At 48.2% G+C, this 22,776-nt stretch overlaps 1 protein-coding gene across 1 annotated transcript in view; it reads left to right on the top strand.

Moving 5' to 3' along the window:
• The window catches only part of Scara5 (scavenger receptor class A member 5), an 86,623-nt gene that overhangs the window by 8,344 nt on the left and 55,503 nt on the right, over positions 1-22,776 (top strand). Inside the window, exon 3 of the mRNA XM_059273452.1 lies at positions 13,326-13,454. Coding sequence (XP_059129435.1) covers positions 13,326-13,454 — 129 coding nt within the window. The remainder of the gene's footprint in view (positions 1-13,325; positions 13,455-22,776) is intronic.

The raw sequence follows: 22,776 nt of genomic DNA, 5'->3' as shown, positions 1-22,776 counted from the left end.
TAAAACACAGAATCTGCCTTTTACCTGGCGAAGTCACCTTCAGGGGTGTGGCCCGGGCCTGCCACTGGCTTGTGTTGGGCTCACTCAGCAGAGTCCTAGGCAGGAAGGAGTTCATGGGAAGACGGTGCTCACACAGCCAGCCAGCATGTGCGGCTGCCCTGGTACTGCCCCTTCCTTGATCGCTGCCCCTTACCCTTCTCACTGGAGCACCAGGGACAAAGGACAAAGTCACAGGCAGCTGTCTCATCAGCCAGTGGTTCCTGTGCAGGCTGCAGGGTCGAGGGTTCCTGTTTTGCAGGCTCAGGTCAGAACTCCAGAGCATGGAAGCAGCACCAGGTCTGAGGGTCACAGCCTCATGCTGCGTGCTGGATTGAGGGGGGGTGTCCCTTGCCCAGGGAGTGTCCTCAGCGCAAAGGAAGGGGCCCTCCCCCAACAGCATCTCCCATGCCACCTTGCTGCGTTTATTACTTACGACTGATGCCCCCTTCCTTCCCGCCTCTTCTGTTTCTTCCCCTCCCTTCTCTCTTCCTCTCTGCTTGCTCCTAGCTCCTGCCCTCTCCTCTCCTCCCTGCCTTCATTCCTTTTGATTTTTACTTCACAGGTGGGAAGGGAAGTGGAGGGACTGTGGCTCCTCACTGGTCCCCTCCATGAAAGCCCCCCCCCCTTTTCAAACACAGGCGCTATCTCATCCTTACATCTGTGGAGCTGTCCACCTTCCACGGTGGCCTTGGTAGTTCCGGTCCTCTGTACCTCTGAGGTTCCGGCTTCCTTTCTATGTCTTATCTCTCAGCAGCCTCCCTGGAGCCCACTGTAGACCTGGAGGCTAAGGGCAGGGACTAGAACCTGCTAGGCAATTGCATACGAGATGTAGTAGCAGGAATGATTAGAAGAACTGTCCCAGAAAAGCCCCCAAAGGCCTCTTCTGCCGTGTGGTCTCGCTCAGCCCTCCAAACAGAAACTCAAAGCGGGGGCAGCCAGGCCTGCTTCCTCTTCCTTTCTTCCCTCCCATACTCCTTCTCATCCCTTGCCTCAGCCTTGCTTCAACCTCCCCCCTCCAGCCTTAGTTTCCCCTGCCTGTTCAGCCAACTGGGGACCTCTCTAGGCGGGATCTAGGACTCAGAGGCGGCCTGGGAATGGAAGGCGCCTGGCTGGGCCCGCCTCCTCTGAATCGGTTTGTGAGGCCCCGAGAGAGGTGTTAGTGTCAGAAAAACATAGTCCTGCTCTCTCCGTGGACTCAGCCCGCCCCAGCGCACGTGTGCCGTCATCCATGGCTGCCCACGGGAAGCCAGGGGAGGTAATGAGTTACATGTGCTTCTGGTGGTGGCAGGATGCCTGCAGCCTGGACTCTCTGGTCCCACGTTCCTTCCCCCATAAAGTTCAATTATTCTCCCAGGGGACCTGCTGCATCTACCTTCCATCCAGCAAGCATCACTGCTCTTCATTTGGTGTAGCTGAGGGCGGCTGGGTGGTTGGCTGCACAGGGGTCTGGCTATGACCTCATTGAGGGTGACCACCCTTTATAGGTTAGAGCAGACTAGGGGCATTAACTCATTCAGTACTGTGACACCAAGGGACGGACATGTTCCTGTTAAGTAAGAGCAAAGAGCCAAGCGCTGGTAGAGGAGGTGTGAGCATCGGGGGTGCTGGTGGCCTGGTGACCCAAGGGGTCATCTCCCCAAAGAGGCTTGGAGAGGGGGAAAGAGGCCAGCATTGCAGTTTATCAGATCATAGGCCACACAAAACCATTGTGAGCTTGGGCGCAGACTTCAGGCAGGCCCGGAAGCCTCTGTGTACCCACCCTGGTCCCACTTGCCACTGTTCTGTACCTGTTCTGTACCCTGCCTCATGTCTCTTTGGGTTCAGGTACTGGGGGACCCTGGCAGGAGATGGGAGTAGAGAAGATGTGGGGGCTCTGCAGGGCTACCTCAGGCTACCTCTTCAGGAGAGCTTTTTCCTTCCAAGTTCCAGCTGCTCTGTCTCATCCCTGAGACATCCTCAGACCCAAGGGTGGTGGCAGCTCCGGGACCCTGTTCTGTCCCTGGTGAGTGTCTCATATCCTTGTCACCGTTGGCATAGACTACCTTTTTAAAACCCAGAAGTCTGTGTGTAAGAGAGGGCCATCTTTTGCCCTGGGGGGGGCTTTGCTCAGAGTCCTCATCCTTAAATGACAGTAATGTCATTGTCCTCCCAGGACCAGGGGAGGATCACGTGACAGAACCATGTAAAGCAGTAGACACTCGGTCCCATTTTCCTTTTACCTGTTTGAGAGACCTTGAAACCCTTGGGGAGGTGGGGAAAGGGAAAGACAGAAAGGTCCTGAGGAGAAGGAGGAAGAGGAGGAGGAGGAAGAGGAGGAAGAGGAGGAGGAGGAAGAGGAAGAGGAGGAAGAGGAGGAGGAGGAGGAGGAGGAGGAGGAGGAGGAGGAGGGGAAGGCTAAACACAACACCACAGACAAACCCAGCATTAAATGTGTTTATTCTTTGCTTAGACATGCTGCTCTTCCTTCTGCGGCACACCCTGCTCTGTTTTGGGGTCGAGGTGGTCCAGCTGCAGCCTTCAGGGACACATCAAACTCAGTCACATTCAAATGGCCCAATCCTCCAGTCTTCCAAAGCAGACACCCGTGTGACCCTTCCAACGTGTGTCTACAGCTGCCTGCAGAGCTGAGGGAGAGAAGTCAGGGACGTTAAACTTGATTTTCTCTGTCCAAAGTAGTCAGCTCACTCATCACAGCAGGGGGGAGGGGATGTGTTACAGGTCTGGAAATGATGATGATGCAGATGTAGACCTGGCTGAGTCCTCCACGTTCACCTTGTAAACATCTTCAGCTCAGGCATCTGACAGGGGACAGGAGAGGAACTTGGGATCTTTACTGGCATTTGGGGCTATTCTACAAGCTGGTGACCTTCTGGGATTTTTGTTTGTTTGTTTTGGGGTGTGTGTGTGCATACATGTGTATGTATGTGTATGTATGTGCATGCATGTGTATGTATGTGCATGCTTGTGTGTCTGCATCACAGGTCAACCTTTGGTGTTGTTCCTCAGGCATCATGTACCTTGTTTGTCTCTCTGACCTGAAACTCACCAGGCAGGCTAGGACAACTGGGCAGTAAGCCCAAGGGGTCTATTTGACTTCCTTCCCCTTGTCCCGGGATTACAGGCATGTACCACTATTCCAGCTGTTTCCACAGGTTCTAGGGTGAACTCAGGTCCTTACATTTGCAGAGCAAGCCCTTTTCTGACTGAGCCAACTCCCCAGCCCAAGAAGAGGAGCTTTTGGCCTGCGTTTAGGCAGAATCCTAGGCCAGTGCTTTTGAGACCCTGTACGTTTAGACAGCATACCTCCCACCCTGTGACAGCATTACACCCCCCCCCCACGCCCCCGTATTTGCAGTATCCTTTTAAGACAAGGGCATTGCCTTTCATTTATTTTTTTAAGTTAAATTTTATTTTTTAGAATTTCATAAGTGAGCACTGTATTTACATCCTCCCCCCTCATCTCTCCCCTCCACCTTGTCCCATTTGTTTAGGGCTGACCACTAACCTGATTACCCAACAGGGCACTTGTTCTAGCAGAAGCTGATCTTCTCTCAGCCACCATTGATTGCCACAGCTCTTCATTGAGTGGTAGGGCCTTGTGAGACTGACCCCCACCCACATTGTCATTGGACCAGCCCTGTTTACGTGACCACATTTATGAGATTTTATGGGTGTAGCTTCTCCGCTCTGACTCTTGAAGTCTTTCTGTCTTCTCTTCTGTGGTGTTCTCGGAGCCGTGTGTGTAGGAGGTGTACTGTAGAGGGATCACTTGGGGCTGGGCACCCCACGGTCAGTTGCCCACTTCATTTTGATTGGCCATGGATTTCTGTAATGGTTTCCATCTGCTGCAAAAAGAAGCAAGAGCTCATTTACTGGGAGCACACATAAGGAGAAGTATTTAGGATGCTGTTAGGAGCTGTGCTGGCTTGGGGATGTGGCATACCAAGTCCTCCTTTAGGATCGATGGCTTCACCAGCCACGGGTAGTTGGTAGCTGACTAGGTTTCATATACCAGACAGCAATTCTCTCCTGTTGAATTTGCCTAAGGTCCAATTTAGACGGCTGTTGGTTGCCCTCAAGACACAGGAGTCACTCCTACACCCTTGGGGCTATCTTGCCATGCTGGTCATTGGGGTGGTCTGTAGGCTTCACAGCTGGGTACGACTATTGACTGGTTTCCTTTCCTGGCAGCTTGTGTAGAGTCTTCAGCTACCCCTCAGGGAGGTGGCTTCCAGGTCAGTTCCACCTCTATTCCTTTGAGTCTTGTGTCAAATGTACATGGCATCTTCAGCAATGAGGTCTAACCTTCAAGTTCTGGGAGACAAACAAGGGTAAGAGCCTAGATTGTTCTGGGAGTCTCTTTGACTCCCCTGACCAACAACTTGAAAGGAGGTTTCCCATGCCAGACACTGGGAATTTTGTTAGCTAGTCTATGGCTCTTGGGTAGAGCATTATCACCACAAGTGGTATAACTTCATTCAATATATTCAATATATATATGTAAACATATATTATGTACATATTTTCAAGTGAACCTGAGATAATATGATTCCATTTGGGACAAAATTAGTGGTACCTCCCACCAGGCTCCACAAGCCACTCATTCTTTGTATAGGACTCCACGGCCCTCTCCATCCCACTTGGATCTTAGTAGCTAGCTGACTACCTTGTCTGCTCTTCTCCACCCCTGGACTCTCTTCCACCTCTGAGCCTTGGCTCTCAAAGCAGACACGCAGCAGCCAGCAGGCTGTTCTTGCATCAGTGGGAAATGAGCACGAGCCATCCATTGTTTTCAAAGAATCTTTATCCAGAGTAACCTTGGGAACAGATAATAGGGCTTGGGACACAGAAACTTTATGGGGAATGGACAGAATTATAAGACAATCTGGAAGTATTAGGAGGAGCTGTCCTAGAGCCCCATGAAGTCGTCATGGAATTAGCTCAGGCTACCCCGCCTCCATTTTAGTCTTCTTCTCTCCTTTTCTTAAAAATGGATGTAAAAGGTTCAGACTCCTGGGATTATGGGGGTGATCACTTCTATATCCACCATTCCCCTTGCACCTCCTCTTCTGGTCCATTTTCCCCAAGGACTAAACAAGGCCTGGGGACAAGCCGGGTCACCATGCTTGCTGATCACATACCCCAGTTGGCTGTGCTCATAGGAAAACCAGACCAAGTGGTGGTGGGGGCTTTTCTTCTCCCACCCTCTCACTCAACAGTCAACACAGAATACTCTAGATCAGCCCATCAAAAAGCAGGAGGGGGGGATCAAAAAGGGAAGGGGGTCGGGGGTGTCCTCTCCACCAGCTCTGCAGTACCTCGACACCAGCTAGCTGTCTTCCAATTTACTTCAGTTCTGACAGCATCTTCTGGAAGACAGCATCGGATCCCACGGAGGGAGGGCCCACCGCAACACTGACCCACTAGAGAGCCCATTCATGTGCCCTAGATCATGGCGTATGTTTCTAACCCTGGCTATAAACCAGAATTCCCATGAGCCCCTCCTCCAGCCTAATTTGTTACAGTGGCTCAGAGCTCAGGAAAACACTTTAGTTGCATGTCCCCATTTATTACAATGGGTGTTACCGAGGACAGTGCTCGACAGTCACATGGAAGCATTACGCAGGATGGGGTAGAAAAGAGGGGTGCAGAAGCCCCATAACCTCCTGGGACACACCACTTCCAGCATCGTCCACAAATTCAGCTATCTGGAAGCTCTCAGAACCCAGCATTTTGGGGATTTTAGGGAGGCTGTATTAGCTAGTATGATTGAGTAATCACTGGCTATTGGTGATCAACCTTCATCCCTTTCCCCTTCTTAGTGGTTTAGGGGTGGGCTGCACATTGGTCCTTCCCTGTGTACCTTGATCTTTTTGGTGGCCAGGCTTATTTTAAAGCTACATAGTTGCCCCCCAACTATCTTACTGAAGTACAAAAGGCCTTCTGTTCACTCTTGAGGTTTCAAGGGTTTGGGGAGATTCCTCTAGTATGTACAATGAAGACTGCTGTATGCATCACTGTATCAAAGATGTTTAGGACCTTCCTGGGTCCTTGTAAGACTTACTGCATAACCCACTGTCACTTCAGGCCAGAGGCTTTTCTTGACTTTGTCTTTGCCACATATGTGTCCTCTTCACTTTTATGAACAAAGCCTAACGGAGGTCCCCCACCCCACCCCCTAAAGGCACAAAGTTGCAGCCGCATCAGAGACAGAGGTCATTCGGGGCTGCCTCTCATCATGCACATTGTACAATGAAAACAGCGTGAGCGATGAGTAACCAGTGTGAGAATGAAGCTTCTCCTAATGAAGTCAGACTTGGGCAGGTTTAATGGAGATCCTTGGATGAGCTGAGCACTGGGGTTCCTCCCAGCAATAAAACGGGCCCCACCTGCTGTTTATGGGCCTGGAACCAATACCAAAGAGACCCAAAGAACATGACTGTCGTGATTGTTAAATTCAAGTTGGTGGGTTCGGAATCATTCCATCCCCTGCGTGCTGTTGTTCCCACCCAGTTACTTTGGAGATTAAAAAAAAAAAAACTGATTTATCAGACTTAACTTGCAAGTGTGCTTGTAGATGGAGAGAAAAATAAATCTAAACAGATAACTCCCCAAAGGGTCTAAAATTACAACTAAAAAATTGAAACTTATATTTGGAGAAATTGAAAGTTCTGTTTTCAGGGGAAGAGTATATTGATGAGGGACAGTCTGGAATACTTTCACATGTCTCCCAGCTCTTACGTGAGAGACAGGCTTTAAATCTCCCGGCACAGAGCCCCACACCCATGCCTGCCCTCGTGGCAGGGCTGGGAGCGGGGCTGGGCTGCCTGATACTCGTTGGGCCTGCTCTTGCTCCCATTATTGAGAGCACTCCACACTTCTAACCCCTGGGAATAATAAAATACTTTAAGACAAGCTTGTTTTGAATATGTCCTATCAAAAAAGAAATCAAATGTTTTTCCCCTCATAAACTGAATTCTTACAATAGAGAGTTTGTTTTCTGTCCAAGAATGTGTCTTCACATTCTCTTTTGATATGACGAGTGTTTTACTCTGGAACCATAGACTTCTGTGCCCTGGATCTGTGATCTCATCACTGGATCAGAATGAGACTGTCCAGGGTGGATCTCAGCCTACAGAAGGTTGAAGAAAACGAATTCAGTTCCAAGGATTTGCTTACCTACGTGGGCACCAAGTGGTGTTCAGAAATCCTGGGTATGTGAGGGGCACCAAGCCTTCGTTTGCCCTTCCAAAACAAAATTTTGCTCCAAGGTACATTTTGTAGCCAAGTAGAATTTGCCAATTATTTATTTGTATGAGGCAAATGTAAGAGATGACCTTTCCAGCAAAAATAAATGTGCTCACATGTGTCCACTCCTATAGAGAACCTCACCAGGCCCTGCTGCTACCAGAAACAAGAGGATGATTGTCTCTGAAGTCTTGTCCCTGAAGCCCTACTGGGTGTGTGTAGTGGACAGAAGTGCATGCTGACAGTTACACAGAATGAGGGTAGTGCTAGAAAGATGTGTTTGCGTTTCTAGCATAGTTCTCTTGATGTACTTAATAATCCTCAGTGCACTACCTTCCAGAATTCGTGTGTGTGTGTGTGTGTGTGTGTGTGTGTGTGTGTGTGTGTGTGTGTGTGTTGGGGGGGTGGTAGTGTGTTCATGTTCTGGGAATCAAACTCAGGTCCCCATGCTTGAAAGACAAGCACTTTCCTGACGGAGCTATCCTTCCTAGTCCCTTCTAGAGCATTCTTAATCTTGAGCGCCTAAAGAACATTGTGATTTTCTTATAGTCATCAAAGTCAGTGTTTCCCAGAAGGTGACTATGTTCAACACAGCAGCACTAAAAGTGACTGAGTCACACACAAGTGCGTATTTGTCATTTTAATAGTGGGATATTTATTTAGCTACTAGGAAGATACTCACTCTCCACTTGTGATGATGATGCAGTTTTCTCCCTAAATAAATTTAACTTCAACAGTGGGATGCTGTCAAGAATGTAAGACCCTGGGGTGCCCAGCCATAGGCAAATAGTACAGGGAGCATGGAGATGCAGATGTTTAAGGATGGGGACACTCCAGCAGTCAGCAGCAGCCACCTGCTCCTTAACTAGATCACTGTCTCCTACGCTGGCATATTGATCCTAGATCACTGTCTCCTATGCTGGCATACTGAGCGTAGATCACCATTTCCTATGCTGGCACACTGAGCTCTTTCTTTAAGTTACTTTATGTGGGTTTAGTTTTCAACTCACTCAGAGCTCTTGGCCTTGCCCTCTGCTGACCTCTTGGGCCACTTCCTGGTCTCCAAAATGCTGCTGTCTCTCCCAGAGGTCATAGTCAGAGGGAAAAACTTTCCCATAATCCTCTTAGAGCTTGGATTCAAGTAGTTTTCAACCTTCTTAATGGCCATGTTGTGGTGACCCCCAACCATAAAAATTTTTAGTTGCTACTTCCTAACTGTAGTTTTGCTACTGTTATGAATCACAACATAAATATTTGTGCTTTCCGGTGTCTTAGGTGACCCATGAAAAAGGGTCATTTGACACCCCCCAGGGGGTCATGACCCACAGGTTGAGAACTGCAGGCTTGGAAAGTTCTTTCTTTCTTTCTTTCTTTCTTTCTTTCTTTCTTTCTTTCTTTCTTTCTTTCTTTCTTTCTTTCTTTTTCTCTTTCGTCATTCATCATTTTCTCCATCACTATGGTCGCCAGTGTCCCTTCAGCTGCAAACAACAACAACAACATTTAATAACTAGCAGCTTCGCCAGGACTCGCTTCAGAACTGTTCTCACGTTGGGAAGAACATTTTCTCAGAGGCTCGGCTTTTGAATCTACAACAGCTGCTCCTGTCACCATGAGGCTGGAGGGAGAGGAGGCCATCAGCCCCATCCATGGTCAAACCTGTCCTTTAGGCCTGCGGGCATGGGATTCCTCTATGCGGTTTCTTCCTCAGATCATGATCTCCTCTTCCGCCAGAGTGCTCACTCTGGAGGCTCCACGTCACTCTTCACACACCTTCTTCTAGTCCTGTGGGAGCTACTGGAGGGCAGTGGTTGCCTTTGTTCAACAAACTCGTGTTGAATGACGTGTACTGAGCCCTGGTCTAGGAACCAGGAAGTTGACAAGGAAGGACCAGGCCATGTCTCTTTCTCATGTATGTCTTTTCACTTCTGTAGCTGCTCATAAATCTATCAGTTAGCTACTACAATATGTTAATCCCCCCCCCCAGACCTAACAGGCTAAAACAAACAGATGTGTGCACCTCCCTCACATGTTTTCTGAGAAAGTCATAGGTATGCAAAGAAAGTCCCAAATTTGCCATCTTTTTCAGATAGAGATTTTGCTCAAAAAATATGCCTCCTCACTTGATCTTAGCCAAAAAGAAAAAAAAAAGGCAAGCAACAATAAAAACACGCTTCTCTGTGGTCTGGGGAGATGGCTCAGTCAGTAAAGTGCTTGCTGCAGAGGCATGAGAACCTGAGTTTGATCCCCTTCAATCCACGTCGGAAGCCAGACTTGACAGCGCACACCTGCAGTCCAGTACAGACGGGAAGCCTCCCCCAGCTCACTGGCCTGTCAGTCTAGCCAAATGGGTGAGTTCCAGATTCAGTGAGAGACTGGACTCATGAAATAAAGTAAAGCATTGAGGCAGTCAAAGCTGACCTCTGGCACACACACACACACACACACACACACACACACACACACACACACAGACCAACAGTAACAAAAGTTCCTCCATGTTTTAGTCTTTGTCTTATTTTCTCTTCCTTCCCTCAAAGTCATATTCTGTAAGACTCTTGTCATGGTATTCATGTTCTGCTTGTCCAACCATTTGTGGAAATATGTCTGAAGCCCCTCTTGTGCTCCATTGGAAATAGTTTTCTTTGGTATAGGAAGGAATTCAGACTTCCTAAAAGAACCAGACCATCTCAAAGGAAGGTCTAGTTTCCTTGTGTTTGTTGACAAAGGGTTCTGTCATAGGCAGGGTGCTCACTATTAAGGAGAAGCCGCAGATAAAAGGAACAGGGTTTCTCCTTTTTTCATGAAAAAGAAAATGGAGTGCTACCATGCAATGCGCAAGGCGACACCCTCCTGTGGCAAGCTGACACTCTGCACACAATGGCGACTGTGGCGAGCTAACACTGTGCACACAAATGGCGACGGTTAGACTTGACTTAGCAATGTGTGTGGCTGTGATTTTCCTGCTCCTAGTCTCTTTTGAGACTCAGGGATGGGAGACACAGAGCAGGACAGCGGGAACTCCCACTGTGGAAATGCGAACTACCATGTGTGTACTAGTATACAATGTGTGCCTACTGCCCTGGGCTCTTTCAGGGGTCAGGCTTTTCTCTGTTAAGTGGCAATATGAAAGCTGGTGGCTCTCACCTGAAGAGGCAGATGAAGTGTTCCCAGAGCCTACATATCCAAGAGTAAAGCCAGTTGGATCCTAGTATGGAAAGAGACGGAACATTCTAGAAAGAAAATTTCAGGTGAATTAAAAAGATGTGCTCTGTTCAAATGCTAGTGGAAAACCTGCTCGATTCTCAAAATTTGCTAACATTTAAGGACTGAGGAGAATGATCATCGACTTTTATTTCTTTGGCAGTTAGCTTTGTGTTGTGCCTGCTGTTTTATGGTGAGATTGTGCAATCGTCCTGCTTAGTGTTTTAAAGGCAGTGTTTGCAATAAAATGGAGTATATGAATGGGAAAATGTTGTTCAAGTCAAAACACCTCTGAGGATCCAGGACTGTTTGGATCCAAAGGCCTCAATTGCCACCCACAATTTCCCCATGGTAACAAAACCAGCAGAGGCCAAGAATTAGTAAGGATGCTCAAGAGAGAAAACCAAGCTCTCGAAGATTCTCAAAGTCAGTGAAACTACCAAGGGATTGCAAGGGCCTCACCAACTTCAGCCTCTCTTGCCAACCCTTTCCTTCTCAGTACCTGTCCAGTTAGTGGCACTGGACTGTGGAGGACAGTCCCTCTGGAGTGGCCTGTCACCTCCATGAAGCGGAGAGTGAAATAGAGACAATGTGCTTTGAAAAGAATGTCGTACACTGATTATTATAAACCGTCCTGAGATGAGATGGAAAGGTGTCCCCCACCCCCTTTTTTTTTTCCATCTCTTGATTGACATGGGAGGTTTGTAAGTCCCTGGTCTCTGTGTGAGCTTTTAAGGACTGCCTTGAAGGACATTACTGAGTCCTAATGCAAGGTTTATCACTAACAGTAGCTGCTATTTGCTGTGCTGAGCATGGGGCCTAGGGCCCAGCGCGTGCTAGACAAGCACTCCACCACTGAACTACCAACCACCCTTTATTTTTATTTTGAGGCAAGGGCTCACTAAGTTACCCAGGCTGGCCTTGAACTTACCATGTAGCCCAGACAATCTTAAATTTGCCATCCTCCTGCTTCAGTCTCTCAAGTAATTGTATTGACAGGTTTAATGGTTAATCTTTTTTTTTTCCTCCCCGAGACAGGGTTTCTCTGTGTAACCACCCTAGCTGTCCTGGAACTAATTTTATAGACCAGGCTGGCCTAAAAAATCATAGAGAAGCCGGGCGGTGGTGGCGCACGCCTTTAATCCCAGCACTCGGGAGGCAGAGTCAGGCGGATCTCTGTGAGTTCGAGGCCAGCCTGGTCTCCAAAGCGAGTTCCAGGAAAGGCGCAAAGCTACACAGAGAAACCCTGTCTCGAAAAACAAAAAACAAAACAAAAAAAAAAAATCATAGAGAGCCACCTGCCCTTGCCTCTCGAGTGCTGGGCTTAGAGGTGTGCACCACCACACCCAGCTGTAATGGTTAATCTTGATTGCCAACTTCATCAGGTTGTAGAATCACCCTAAAAACACCCCTCTGGGTGTACCCATGGGGGTCTTTCCAGAAAAGTTTAGCTGAAGTGGGAAGGTCTACTCTAAATATGGGCAGCATCATCCTATGGGCTGGAATCCCGGTACTGAATAAAAAGGAGGAAGCCAGCTGAGCACCACCATTTATTTCTCTCTCCTTCCTGACTGTGGATGCCGTGTGATGTCACACGACTGCCACCGTACGAGGATGACGTGCTTGGACCAAACAATATCTTCTTTCCTTATTGCTTCTGTCAGGTGTTCTGTCACGACAACAAGAAAATCAAACAATGCATCAGGCATTTAGTTAGCTGACGTGGGATGCGAGCCCATGGAAGTGAACACACCCTCTGTAAGGCCCATGACAACAGTCACTGTTTTATCTCTGGCAGACGCTAGAGGCCTAACTGCACAGGATGAGGTTACTATGGCTTTTGGTAGATTTAAAAAGCCCACGTTTGCAAGCTGGTGATCAGATTTGGCTTCCCAATCTGTTTTGTGTATGCCACTCCGCTGCTTCTAGCTTCTCATTAGTTGTCAACATTAAAGATAAGGAGTCACGCAGCACCTTCTGGCACAGCGGTACTCTACCTGTGGGTCACAACTCCCACGGGATTGCATATCAGATATTTATATTACGATTCCTAACAGTAAAAACATTACAGTTATGAAGTAGGAATAAAAATAATTTTATGGTTGAGGGGTCACCACAACACAAAGAACTATATTAAAGGGTCATGGCATTAGGAAGGTTAAGAACACTGTTCTAGCATGTCTCAAAATTCTAGATCTTACATAGCCCTCAACTTCTTCCAGGGCAGGCATCCCCATCCATAGTCTACCAGAGCCTTGTGCTCATTCCCATTTGCTGCTAACCACTGCAGACATTGGAACTTGCAAGTCCTATTCTTTAAAAATCGTTATAAACATGTGTGCATGCGTGCACACACGATGTGTATGTGTGGGTGTGCATGGCACAGTGGAGGTCAGATGGAAACTCTATGGAGTCAGTTCTCTCTGTGGGGATTGAAGTCGGGTCTCCAGGCATGTGCAGACAGCATTTTCATCCCTTGAGCATCTGTGAGCTTAGCAATTCTTATTTTAACTTTTCTCCATGCTCCTGGATTGCACAAGATAATGGTGCTTGGTAAAGAACACACAGGAAAGCCTGTCTTAGTGTGCTTCTGTTACTTGGAGATGGGTTTGTGGGGGCCATGCAGACCTGTTCAGGTTATACACAGAGGGTGAGTGGAGAACAAAGCTGAGCAGCTTGTGATGGTCCTGGAACGTTCCCGATGGAGGTGGCTGTATTATCGATATGCAGAAGGGCATAAACATCCATATGCAAGAGGGAGAGGCGAGACCTCAAGAGAAAAACGGCTCATGAGGTTGTTTTCAAACAGCATTTCTGTTCCATGTCTCCTCTTCTAGGTCCATGTCACAAACGGCGTATGGGTGGCTGCTGTACCCAGCTGGGCTCTCTGTCAGCACTGAAGCATGCCGTCCTGGGACTCTATCTTCTGGTCTTCCTGATTCTTGTGGGTATCTTCATCTTAGCAGGTAAGAGCAGTCTTTTTGTGTCCAGGACTTTGGGGATGAGCGAGGAAGACTCAGAGCCTCCGTGGCTTGCTGTGGAAACCATGGAGGAAGATGCTGGCTGGTCTTCCTGATTAGACAACGTGTTTGGTAGTGTTGCCTGTTTCTGTGTGAAGTGGACTGGAAGGGGAGGCTGTTTGAGGGTGTGGAACCTCTGAAGCCAGTAGGATAGATCCGGCTTCCCAGGGTGGCTTTTTGACTATCCCGGCATCATCATGGGACATAGGGCTTACACAAAGCCTCCCTGACCTCTGGGGTGTGGTGTGTACTGAGCAGGCTCTTTTCCTGAGGTGTTATTAAAATAGTCACATAGCACTTCGCTGCTGAGGCCAATCAGGGTTGGGGAAACCTGCTTCCCTTTGCAGTTATGAGGAGGTAGAGTTGGTTCCATCTCAACTCATGATTCTTTCTTCCTCCATGTTTGTTTATCAGATGGGCCTTTGATGTGTAGGATGCTGGGGAGAAGGGGGAGACCTCCTGTAGCCAGGGTGAGGCAGAGCTGGCAGATTTAGAAAGGGATCTGGGGAGGGGGATGGTACACCTTTAATCCCAGCACCTGGGAGGCAGAGCCAGGTGAATCTTTGTGAGTTCAAAGCCAGCCTGATCTACATAGTGAGTACCAGGACAGCCAAGGTTATATAGAGAGATATTGTCTGAAAGAAAGAAAGAAAGAAAGAAAGAAAGAAAGAAAGAAAGAAAGAAAGAAAGAAAGAAAGGAAGAAAGAAAAGAAAGAAGGAAGAAAGAAAAGGGGGAATGAAATAAAGGAAGAAAGAAAAACATAGAAAGATAAGAAAGGGATCCATTGGGAGCCTGTTGGCTTTGCACTGTGTTTCCCACGGGCTGTCCCACTGTGATGGAGACAGCAAAGCCAGGCTCTGATGGTCTCTCCCTGGCTCTCTCCAGAGGACAGACTGCTCATTTACCACCTTCTCATGGAGACATGGACAGTTTGACAAAGCAGGCCAAAGGAGCTCCCTATCGCATGAGAACCTGCCTTGTGCCAGGCTCTCTGCTAAGACCGAGACACAGCTAAGCCAGAGCCAGGGGGTTCTCTCAAGGGATTTCCAGTCTAGAGGCTGACCCAGGGTCAGCTGACTAGAGCCCTGTCATGGAGAAATGCAGGGGGCACTGTGCTAGGGTACAGAACAGTGCCGGTGTGGTGCACCCTGAGAAAATAGCTTTTGCATGAAAGAGGGTGGGGTTGTTTGGAGTGAGGCTATGGACCAGGCAGAGCTGACTTGGAGTGCTCAGGGTGGGGTCCTTGAGTTAACTAGAGGGCAAGACTCTGGAGGTTCAGCCCTTACAGATGACCCTTTGCTGGAAATCCTGAAATGATGCCCAGGACCTCCCTGATCTTGACTCACTCCCCATCAAGTGGGACAAGCCACTTGGGCATTGTAATGGGATAGCTGGTATTGCCTGTGCCTTCAGGTTTCCATACTCGGGGTATCGGGGCGGTGCCTGTCTCACCACGCACGGCACTGAGGGGTGGCCAACAGCAACACTGAGAGAAGCTCATGATTCATCCCAGCGACCAAAGGATAGTGTCCAGCAAGGTCTACCATGGGCCAAGCCAGCCAGGGGATGATTTGAACATGTTCTTGGGATCTGGGTTTTGTGGTTTTGGCTGCCAGGACCATAACAAATTTCTGGAATGTTTGGAAAGTGTCTCAGCCCAGCAGGAAAGCCATGGTGTTACAACCACTCTGAACAGGAACTTTTAGGTGGCGAAAGGGGGTTTCCAGGAGAGGGATAAAGGGTAGGAGCGAACCTGGGATAGGATCCTGGAAGCTAAGGGTGGGGTCAGGGGGATATCATCTCATCTCAAGAGAAACGTGCAGGGAAGGAAAGCTCTCTTCTGATGTCTGAAGGGTTGCTGCATGGAAAAGGGTAGACACGTTCTACTTGGCTGAGGGTGGACCTGAGACCCAAGGGTGGCTGTTGTCAAGACAGATGTCCATTCAGAACAGAGAGGCGCTCTCTGAGCAGCAATGTTGTGCAGCAGGACACAGAAAGGCTCTCTCTCTTGGCTTGGTGATTGGATGGGATTCATGATGACATCCTGGAAGCTTCAGAATGAAGGGGGGGATGTGGTTTCTCAATCTTGTGAATATGCTGCCAGGCTTCGTTAGCTGTTCAAATTGTTCAAACCTGAGCAGGGTTTTTTGGCTATTACTGTCACCTTTGAGCCTGTGAGTTTTGAAGTAATATATTATTGCCTGGGTGCGAGGAAAATTTTCAGTGGATTGGAACTAATCTCTTGGCTTGGAGGCTGTGGCCTCTGTCAGCTCCCTAGGTTATTGCTTGGACAACCAAGTTGGCATCTGGGAGAGGCTGTATAAGGGAAGCCCACAGAAATGCAGGCAGCAGTGGCCACTCACATCAGAAGGAGAATGTGGTACTAAGCAAAGTTCCTTAAGGAGGCGTTTCCCAGTCTCAGGGAAGAGGGCTCTTTGATCACCTGACTAAATACCTCCAAGGATGCACCTTCCTAGCAAATACCACGAAGATGGGAAATGGAGGAGGTGTTCGGGTGACCCAGAACTTGCCTGGCTGGCTGCCTCCGGGGTTCTCCCTGGTAATGCTTCACCTCAGGCAGAACTGACTATCCATACCCTCCATGTTCTCTGTATTGTAGCCCAGGCTAGACTGAAATTCACTACACAGCCCAAGCTGGCCTCAAATTATTGGCAGTCCTTTGTCACAGCCTCCTGAGTACTGGGCTTGTAGGCATATGCTACCATACCTGGCTTTAATTCTCTCTTAATAGCAACAGTTAACCATGGCCATCATCACCTTCAATCATGGGAATAAAAATGTAATGAAGTGTGGTTGCTGCTCAGGGTGAGTTTAAACTCTCTCTCTCTCTCTCTCTCTCTCTCTCTCTCTCTCTCTCTCTCACACACACACACACACACACACACACACACACACAATGTAGTTTATGTTACATAGCAAATTACGCAGAAAGAATAGCCCATTCCCAAATGCTAGAGCTGTGGAGTCCTCTGCCTAGGGGAGATCTGGCCAAGGGTCATTTGAGCTGAGTGCTCACTTTTTCAGTCTTTTTGTTTCAAGCAAGTTGGTCCCTGAAACCTGTAGTCAAGGAAGTGTGCTCAGAGCACACAGCCATCTGCACCATAGATTCTGACTCCGTCACGCATTTGGAGGTCCGTGTGTGATGCCATCAATTTTTATTAAGACAATCCCATGGCATCCCCCCTTGTTTGTAGCTTCGGTCAAGGACATTGCTCATTGTGTTACAGAATCCTGACTTTGAGGATAGCAGAAAGAATTTTCCTGCCTCTGTGGCAGAAAGAGGTATGCATCTGTGAGGAGTTAGTTTTCTTTCTTCCTGAGGAGGCTATGATTCTTAAGTCATTAAAATTAATTACATTAATTACCATCCTGTTGTACCTTGTGGGGATTTGGAGGTAATTAAAATGAGAGCCGAGAGACAGATCTGTGGTCCACCCGTAGCAAATGCATGGACCACAGAGAAAAGATGTGGGGGAGAACATCTCACTCATGCTCCATTGGAGCCTCTACACTTGCCCTCCCTAGCCCTGTTCTCATCTACTTCCATCACAGTGTATTTCAGTCTCCTCATCAATAGCCTTAATCCCCTTTAGAACAAAGAAGGGTCTTGTACATGGTTTTGCCTTACAATTTTTTGCCCATTTGGTTTGATTCTTCAAGGGCTTATTTTCAAATGTGTGAATGGGTGAATGAATGAATGAATGAGGCAACCTTGGAAAAACATTCATGGGGGGAAAATGGTTATTTTCATTTTAATCAAGTATCTAAAGGTTATGAATATGGAATTGGCCTTCAAGAACATTTGGCTAGGAGACTTATGTAGCTGAGGTTACGAACGCATATTCATTTTGATACATGCTGACCCTATAGTCTTCAGAGAGTAAGACAGAAAGGGTTGTGAGTCTGGACCTTGGAACCAGCCCATCCGGGCTTGAATTCTGGCTTCTCCACTGCCATGTGATGATGGCCATGTCACCCGACCTTTCTGTACTCGGTCCTTGTGTTGAAATGGAGGAAGCTGGCTGAAAGACATCCCCCAGCAGCTGACATTTCTCCCCGCCACATCGGGTTGCTGTGAGGGTTAAAGGGCCAATATATGTAAAGTGCTCAGGAAAGCAGCAGGTGCTCAGCAAGTGGGATTGGTGGAGGGGCTGGTACTGTTGCTGCTTGCTCGCTTTCTCTCTCTCTCTCTCTCTCTCTCTCTCTCTCTCTCTCTCTCTCTCTCTCTCTTCTTCTTCTTCTTCTTCTTCTTCTTCTTCTTCTTCTTCTTCTTCTTCTTCTTCTTCTTTTTGTTTTTTAACCATGACATAGGTACATTTTACATCACAGCCAGCACCCACATACAAACCTGACATTGAAATGTCTGATTCCACTGATGGTTTTTCTATCCTATTCTACTAATTCTTTTTAGTTTTTAAAACAGTTCCAACGCAGCCATTCATTTCATTATCTCTGAATGGAACACAGCCATAGTCTGAAAAATATTGGGTCAAATGACAGTTTTATTTTCTCTGCGTCTTTTGCATATTGTAAAAAGATCTCTGTTCCCACTAGGCTCTGGGCTCTGAGGCCAAACTTGTGGTTTAACTCCAGGCTCCATCATTGAATGATTGTGTCATCTTGGGGGTAAAAAGAGTAACCTTTAATATTTGTTATTTCCTCATTTGTAAAATTGTACACACCCCTGTAGGACTGTTGGAAATATTAAACAAATTAATTCGTGAAAACTCTTAGTTCTTGGCATAGGAAAAGAACTCAGTGACCATTGGATTATTATTATTAACACACTCTGGGAGATTTTGCTTTGAGAATAGCAAAGGATTAACAGACCCACTGGGTTAGCCTGAGTACTCAGGACTGTCTGTAGATAGGGCTGCACATGTGCAGTAGGTGCCCAAGCCCCACTTGATTCTAATGAATCCAGACAGGTGCCTCATGATGCCATCTGAGGGCTCCCGGTCCAGACCCCGCACAGCACTTCCAACTTGTGGGTCTGGAGCCGAGAGGGTGCTCGTGCCAATTCCACAGTGCCAGCCCCACCCATGGCACTAGGCTCAGCCTTGGAAGGATCCTCCGAGGACATCTTGCACAGCCTCCTTCCCTCCTAACTCTCCAGGCAGATAAAGTATTCATCTTTGCCTGAAGATCAGCTACAAATGAGGGAGCCATCTTTATACTCCTGCTGTTCCTGCTGTGCTGTTTGTAGTGTTGATCAGGTGCGACTCCCAGAGTGAGCAAGCCCATTCGCTCCAATAGCAGTAGCGCAACAGACCTGGTTTGGAGACCCCTGTGCATGGAGACCTCACTCTTTACATTTTCATCTTGAAATGATTGGTTTGGATCCCTGTTCCCTTGCACTCTAAGAGAACCCTTTTATGATGAGGCATTATCTCTTGTATTCTTAATCCCCTCTATAAAACCAATACTAAATTAATGGATAGAATAAGCACAACACCATTCTCCCTCAACTCCAGTCCTCCTAAAAAGTTCTAGGTTTGAGTGACAAACTTAAATAGACAATACTCATGGTGTGGTGTGACCAGGGCAGCATGTAGTAGACTGAGGCAACTGTGGTCTGGCCCGTGCAGATCTAATTATGGAATACAATGTAGCTAGCCCCCAACAATCCTAGCATTCCCTGTCCCAACCCTAGATCTCTTTCAAAAGATACACTTCCTGGTAAGAGTTCTCAGTTCTCTGCTAGGAAAACAAGCTTTGTTGGTCTTGTTGCTGTTTCGACTTAAATGCAGATGTTGTCAGGGATCCCAGTGAGATGTCATCACTCTGGGTTCTGCCAAACATTGCAGTCTGTTTCACCAGTTGACAATGGGTGCAGACATCTGTCATTCAGCTTTCTCTTTCAGCCCTGTGCCAGTGTCCCAACTCATTCTCCACTCTGTAGCCTGCTGCCACGTGCACCATTCCCTGGAGAATGTGACCAGGGGCTCACCAGCCCACACTTGTCCTTTTCCCCCTGTGCCCTGCAAATGGGGACAGGTCACCTCTAGGATCCTTAGATTTGGCCAACACTCACCTGAAAGATGGCTGCTGCTCTGAATCCCACCTGACTCTGCTGGGTTTCCCATCTCTCAGAGCATCTCCCATCCCCTCTTAGGTCTAAAGTGGCAGGAAAAGAAGGGACCAGGATAATTCTGACACCCAGATACCTCTAGCCCTAACTCTATCACCCAGGATGATGTCTCTGACTTCCCTTGAGGTGAGAAAGGTAAGGGACAGAGGCAGACAGCATGGTGACAGTGTGGTGGCTAAAGTTCTCTGTCCGGGTCACCAATCAAGTCCTGGCTGCACAATACAGATAGAAGAGTAGAGGGGAGGTCTCATCCACATCCCACTGGAATCCTTTTTTTTTAGGCAAAGGACCATATCTGATCACCATGTTTTTATAAACAAAGTTTTATTAGAACACTGCCCCACTTGTTCATGTTCATTCATAGATATGGCTGCTTCCACACTGTAGCAGCCAAGTTAGTGGTGATAGCCGTGGGACCTACAGCACCTAAAACATGTGCTACCTGACCCTTGGGAGGAAGGGTTTGGCAACTCTGCTTTCAGCCTACTTGCTCATCGGCTAGCTCCCAGACCCTCGGCCTCATGCTTCACAATCTTCAAAGGTGTTCAGGTAGATTTTGTCATCCAGCCCCATAACACCAAAGGGATCTAGAAAACAGTTTATTTTTAGGTGAGGAAAATGCAGGGGCTGGGTATTGTGGCCCATGGTCCCACAGGGCTGGGCTTCAGGCCTGGGGTATAGAAGGGTACCAGGAGAACATGGTATTTCCTTTACCCGAGCCGCCTGGTGTGAGGTAGAATCTACTGCCTGGGGTGGGGGAAGCACATTGATGTTGGCGTTCGTCTGCCGCGGGACAGATCTTGGCTTAGCTACTGACTGTGGACAAGTCATTCCAAGGGTCTGATCCTTAGTGTCTCCATCCACCAAGAGGAAAGGACTCTTCTCCCGGACGTACACATCCTCCTTAATCCCCCTATCCAGGAAGAGGAAGGGAGTCCTCTGTACACTTCCCACTGCTGTGGTCAGGATGTCACTAGCTCATGCTATACTAAGTTGCCTTTCTTGGTGCTCGGCCATGCAAGTCCATTGGCATTCGTGAGGTGGTTACAACTAAGAACCCGGCTCTTATTTCACCACACTCCACAGAAATGATCAAGTGTGTTGAGGCTCTGCCAGGGCACAGAAGAGGAGGACATCGGAGACTGTGCCCAGCACACAGATCTCCCTAGAGAACACAATTTTGTCTAAGCACATAGAAAGAGAGGCAGGCTGGGGCTAGCGCCTTCCTTCCTTTGCTGGCCTGCCTCGTTCTTCAGGGCTCAGCCATGCACCTCTGCAATCTACCTGTCTTTCTGCCTTCTGCTGGGGGTTCCCAGGGCTGTTGAGGAGACCTTTGGCACTAGCTGGGGGCTGTGAGTTTGGACTGGGATTGAAGCCAAGTAACTGGCATGCTTCTGTCTCCACCCTATTGGTGAGAAGTCATAAACACTTGGGATTTCCGTGATAATCCTGTAGGCAACATGGCTTAGTGGGCACACCCAAGGCCTTCCCTCATCAAACCCAACTCACCCCTTACCCAACGCCAGCCGCTTGCCACACACTGCGGGAGACACGGAAGGAAGGAGAGGAACAAGGAGAGGCCCTAGCCGTAGAGATCAGACCCGGTGGTGGAGCAGGCAACAGTGAATCAGACAGAACTAGCCGAGATGTTTTTTGGGTCCAGCAAACCAAAGTTTGCATCTTAACTTGACTGTTCTTTTTAAAAATGTCTTTTTAAAAATTATGTGTATGTGTGTGTTTCTAAGTGAGGGCGTGTGCATGTGAGTGCAGGTACCTGCTGAGGTCAAAGGTGTCCGATCCTCCTGGAGTTGGAATTACAGGGGCTTGTAAGCGACCCAATGTGGATGCTGGGAACTGAACTTAGGTCCTCTGCAGAACAGTGCCCGCTAGTAACAGCTGAGCCATCTCTCCAGCCCGAGCTTGATCATTCTTGATCTGCAGTCTGGGGAAATGAATCAAATTCCTCCGAGATTGATGTTTTAAAAGCATTAAGGTGGGGATGTGAGTGATCACTTACATTCCAGGCTGCCACATCTAAAGTACCTCTGTGCATCGCCTGCCTTGTACCAGATACTCTGAGAAGTTCTAGTTAGTTCAAACAATCACTGGGTGCTCTTGGCTTCTGGCTCTAACCTGCATCATTCGTACATCTTGGGACCTCTTCTCTGTGTCCTCTGCTGACCTGTCTTCCTAGTGACCAACGTCACTATTGTGTCCCCTCGAATTCCGGCTGTCTTCCCTCTGACCTTCCTCCTGGATCCAATCTAATACATTCTATGACCCCTCGGTTATTTAGTAAGCACAGCAAACTTAGCATGCTGACAAGCCTCTTGACTTTTTTCTCCCTCAGTATCCTGCATCTCTGTAAATGGCCCATTGTCTACCCAAGTGTGGGTTTCAAAGAGAGGAACCCTCCTCAGAGTACCTCACCCTCGTTCCACACTCACTCCATTAGCACACCCACATCCTTGTCTCTTACTTGGCTCCTCCCAGTCTCCACCTAAAGCTGCCAAAGTCAGAAAACCAAATTGTGTGTGTGTGTGTGTGTGTGTGTGTGCGCGCGCGTGCGTGCGCGCGCACATGACACATTGTACAACCAGTAACTTGGAATTGCTCTGCTCTGAAGCAAATAGGAGCAGTACAGGAGGTAAGAATGAGTGCTGTCAGCATGAAGGCATGGTGAAATGTGTCTGAGCATGCTAATGCCCTACTGGTGTTCTACTTGGAGGAGGACCAGGAGAAGCACATATTTGGCCATGAGGACAAATACCTTCACTGCACAGAGGTACACAGCCATACCCTGGAGAGGAGTTCACAGCCTTTTGGTGGGACCACTTAGGACAAGACAGTGGATGGTGGACATGATCTAGAGAGTGGGGAAACAGGACTCTTACCATCAGGTCTGAGGTCAAGAGATGTTATAGGAGATCCAGAGCCAGCCCTTGACCAAGCGTGACCTAGATGCCACTATCCTTGTATTCATACAGAGACCTGGGACCAGTCTCTGACTACCAGGATGAGTGGGATCATCTCTGGAAGTCACTCCAAGATACTCTTGCCAATCATTTGGTTGTTTAGAGAGTTCTCTATCCATAATCAGACAGACAGATCCTCCCTGGGAAACTAGGCTGTTGGGGGAGGGGTCCATATCAGCT

Source organism: Peromyscus eremicus, chromosome 9 (genome assembly GCF_949786415.1).
Source record: "Peromyscus eremicus chromosome 9, PerEre_H2_v1, whole genome shotgun sequence".
Lineage (NCBI taxonomy): Eukaryota > Metazoa > Chordata > Mammalia > Rodentia > Cricetidae > Peromyscus > Peromyscus eremicus.
This window is presented reverse-complemented; position numbering and strand designations above follow the sequence as displayed.